At 41.3% G+C, this 4,737-nt stretch overlaps 1 protein-coding gene across 1 annotated transcript; it reads left to right on the forward strand.

The window, feature by feature from the left end:
• Positions 1-863: 863 nt before the first annotated feature.
• On the forward strand, positions 864-1,609 carry LOC306783543 (gamma-crystallin S-1-like; the record flags this gene model as incomplete). The annotated part of the gene is made up of 3 exons (XM_079277251.1): positions 864-872; positions 1,007-1,249; positions 1,337-1,609. The coding sequence occupies 3 exons, from the start codon at positions 864-866 to the stop codon at positions 1,607-1,609; spliced, it is 525 nt and encodes a 174-aa protein (XP_079133377.1).
• Positions 1,610-4,737: the final 3,128 nt, after the last annotated feature.

The following is a 4,737-nucleotide window of genomic DNA, read 5'->3' on the forward strand; positions in this document are numbered from 1 at the left end:
ATTTTTGGTCGCCCAAACAAGTGGTTTTGCATTTATTACAGTGCAAATATTCAAGGATAAATCAATTTATGAATTTATCCCAGCGATTTTAAAACTTAAATATTTTTAACCCTAGATAGTGTTTATTGCGTTTATGTAAATGCTCATCTACTAAAGTACATCAACAGCAGAAATATATAGTTTGAGATGTACATTTTGTGCACTGAATCAATCATCATCATGCAGTCTTGCCAAATACATTTTTAAATAAAATAGTACAAAACACAAGTTCTGTCACAAGCACATGCTACACTACACAAAACACATATGTCTACTGTGTTGTTTTGGGTTCTTTTGTTTAATTCTTCAAGAAAACATTTATTTTTGTTCCAATACGTTAAATAAAACATAATTCGTTTATGTTACCAGCGTCTGCAGGTTTCACCACTGCAGTTTAATATCATTATGTTAATGAACTGTGGATTTTTCCTCATAATTCTATGACTTCTGAGTAATAATATTGCATATTTTGACCGGATAATTATATAAAAAAAAGGATAATAATGATACACTTTATATGTATAGCGCCTCAAAGTTCACAGCTTACATTAAAGCTTTACATGAAATTGGAAAAAAACATTTATTGCAGCGGTCCGGATCAGTTTGGATCGAGCAGAGACCGAGGTTTAGATACTTGGCACTGCCAAACAAGCGTTGTGTGTGGAAAGGCAATTCAGTGTGTCAGAACAATGGGCAGACTCTAGATGAATATTTGGATTGTAATAACCAGTACATGCACTGCTAACCAAGCATTTGGTAGTATTGTCTCTGCCATGTATAAAGAGTACTGCGTTTACAGCAGCTGGTGTTTTTAAGAGCTACAGATGGCGAATGTAAGGACAGCAATGTAAATGTGTGGTTTTAGCTGCAGGAGCTAATCATTTTCTGAGTTTGGTGCAAGTAACACAGTCAATGAGAAACACGTTTAAACCCAGATGCGGTCCATAATCCGGTCTGTTCTTTCCAGATTGTGTTTTACGAGGACCGGGACTTCCGGGGAAAGTCCTACGACTGCAAAGGGGACTCGGCTGACCTGCAGGGCTTCGTCCACCGATGCAACTCGGTCAAGGTAGAAGCGGGCTGGTGGGTTCTGTACGAGCGCAACAACTACACCGGCTACCAGTATGTCATCGGTCCCGGGGAGTACAATGACTACCGCCGCTGGATGGGCTTCAATGACTGTGTCAGATCCTGCAGGATCATCAGGAACGTAAGTGCCAATACAAACCAAAAAACAAGAACCTCTAAACACACTTTCTTCCTCGTGAATCATTTCTTTGGCTGTTTTTGGTTTCAGGCCAAAGAGGCGTACAAGCTGAGGCTGTTCGACCGGCCAAACTTTGTCGGTCAGTCTTTGGAGTTGACAGAAAACACAAAGTACATCCAGGAGAAATGGCTCGGACAGGAAGTCCAGTCCTGCAAGGTCCTGGAGGGCTCCTGGATCTTCTTCGAACATCCCAACTTCTGCGGTCGCCAGTACCTGCTGGAAAAAGGGGAGTACCGACACCACGCTCAGTGGGGAGCTCTGAAATCCACTGTGGGCTCCATCAGAATAATCCTGGAGCTGTAAATGAAACCAGTTAAAGTATCTTGTAATGTGATGTCATGCATTGCAATAAATGTGTTTGACCCTTATCTTTGTTGGTGTTTGTGCAAAGTTATCTTCAAATCTTCTCTTATCCATAGAAATCTAATTTAAAAAGAAATTATGATAAAACACGTAATTATCAATGAGGGGAATTTAAATCTAGCAGATTATTCGGTACAACTAAGCTAAAGTAATGCAGTCTCATATGACTAAATATAAAATAATAAAACATATTTATATGCAGATCAGTTTATTGTGTACATGTCGTGTTTAAATGGGGTGTTGAGTCGGCTTTATGGCCATTTTGGAGAATGTAGTTTGTTACACAGAGAGGTGTTTCAAATATTTAGTTAACCCCTTAATTTATATCAATATTGAAGTTAAACGGCTGCAACATTTCTGGTCTCAAATGATATAACTAACTTTAAGTAGAAACACCAGGTCTGTTATGCTTTAGTGTGATCTGAACAACTGTCCTTCCAGGGAGAAAATTATGTTGTAATGAATTGAACACAATTATATCTCACCTACAACACATCAATACACAAAGGCAGTACTGGTTGTGGTATATTATTACAATTATAAGTGTAACAAATCTTCAAAAAGCTAAAGGATTCCTGCCACAGCAAGAGCAATGGGGAGACGTATACTTGTTTCTAGGGCTGCAGCAAATGATTCTTTTGCATTATTGACAAATCTGCCAATTATTCGTTTGTCCTATAAAACATCAGAAGATCCTTGTGCTAAGTTACGTCTTTGCTTCTTTTGACCAACAGTCCAAAACCCAGAGAATACGATGACGTCAGACAAGAAAATGCAGCAAATCCTCACGTTTCAGAAGCTGGATATCAAATGTCATAATGTGCTTGAAAAAATGTATTTCTCAACATAGTTGTTGATTCATTTTTTTTGTGGATGAACCAATCGTCCATTTTTAGTGCTGACTCATGCTTTTTGATGGCTGATATAAATACAGAATAATGAGCCGTGGTGGAGGGACGACTCTGCTGCACCATCCTCAGTATCAGCTGCAGAAGAGACAATTTAATTAGATCAACGAATCGTTTTCTGGAATCGGGCATTTAGAAGATCACACTCAAGTTGTGCCTGAAATTCCTCCAGTTAATTTAACTTTTACACAGACTGTGTCGTCAGGAGCTGTGCAGAAACAATTTAAAATATGATCAACATGGATGAGATACATTCACATGCTTAAATATCATTTTAGCTGAGACCCATTAACAAGATGTTTAGTTGTATTAAACTCAAACAAAGAGCATACATGTAGGCAGAAAAAGGGGCTCTTTGTTGGCGAGTAGTGTTTGGATATTTGACCGTTCCATAAATATGATGAATACAGGTAAACGCCAAGATTTCCACAATAAAAGCTGTCACGAATGCAGGTGCGCGTAGTCTTTATGCTGCTGTGGTGTGGCCCGAGCCTCGGTCCAGACGGTCCTGTGACTCTCAGCTGATGCAGGAGGGAGGTCACAGAGCTCAGCTAAACCTGCGGACAAAGAGGTGCCGTTTGCTGATGACTCAGTGAGATTTGCCAGTAAGAGCCTGGAGCTCGCCAGCTGCTGTTAGTGCTGACGCTCGGCTCACTGGAACAACGCCGTGACCCCCGACGGCACAAAGGGAGTCCAGCCAGCATGCCCCCCCCCCCCAGCTGCAGTTATTCACCCCTAAAGCCTCTTTGTTTACTGCAACCCGTGATGCTTTTAGTGGGCGATGGGGAGGAAACAAAGTGAGGCAGATTCAGAGGGGGCACACACATCACAGGGAGCCAGTGTGCACCCTCTAGTGGAGGATGTTTGGAGGTGCAGACCAGATAGTTCTGTGTACTTTTGGTCCGCGGCTGTTTGATTTACTTTTGAATGTTGCGTACTGGATCACAATCGGCTTCCAAACTAGTTGTAATATTTCAAACAGGTCGAGTGGTAAACAGAGATTTAAGGTGAGCTCAGAGAAACCTTCCATACTTTCCAAAACAGTCCAAAAAAAACAGATTTATCGATTTATGGCTGCAGGATTTAGCTCATGTTTCGTCTTCCAATACATAGTGTCATCTCTATCATGCAGATGTTTTCCGATTCTTTTTTAAGTTGCATGAACAAAATCCTCCGGTAACATGTTACAGAGTCCTCAAAGCGTGTCCCGTTCCCTCCAGTTTAGTTATTTATAACTTCGTCTCAGCAGCTAAAAAGGAACTAAGTTAATCCCGGGACAAGAATGCTGTTTCTGGCTGCAAGAGTTACCTTGTATGGCAAGAAGGGGGAGATGGGAGAAGAGAGACTGACTTACTCTAATGCAGTAAGAGAGAGCGCGTGGGGAGGAGAGATAGGGACATAAGACAGAGGGTCAAATACATTCTACAAAATCTACGGCAGGGATAAAAATAGCAGAGAGAAAGCAGATACATCTTTGTCTGCAGCATTGTCCTTTATAACAGCTTTTTATCGGAGTAATATCCACACATTTCCTAGAAATGTCTCCCGGCAAAATGGATTGTTCAATAAAGTGACAGTTATCAATTGAACACATTGATATCTATGTTTATTGTTGTTATTCTAATACGACGATGATGCAGTGCAGACAGCTGATGAAAGGCCTGTTGGAAGCACACAGTTTCACCTGGAGCTGATTTGGGATGAAAAGAGCCACGAGTTCCACTCCAGCGTCACGTACAAGCTCTTTGATCGGCACTAAAACACTATGATCAATGTAACAATATTGTTTGTGGTCAGAGGCTCATCTGAGACTGTAGCCGGTGTTTCATAAAGTCTCTTTCTCACAAATAGAACTTTGATCATCAATCCGAGAAAGTCAGTTATAAGAATAGTTGTTGACTGTTTGGTTTGGCTCTTTACTCCAAGACATGACGTTTACCGGTACATACCATTCCTTTACAAAATTACACAAAAGTACTAAAATCTGGAGTGCATGCAGCTGAACCAGCCTCATCAGATCCAGGAGGTTGAGCCTCTCATCCAGAGAGAGATAACGACTGAGAGGAATCTGCTTTCGGCCTCTTGTCACCCTCTCGTCCTCCGAGGAGACCCACTGCAGAGGGGTCGTGTTCCTGTGATGTGGCTCCCTGCCCACACCCT

Source organism: Melanostigma gelatinosum (genome assembly GCF_949748355.1).
Source record: "Melanostigma gelatinosum genome assembly, chromosome: 10".
Lineage (NCBI taxonomy): Eukaryota > Metazoa > Chordata > Actinopteri > Perciformes > Zoarcidae > Melanostigma > Melanostigma gelatinosum.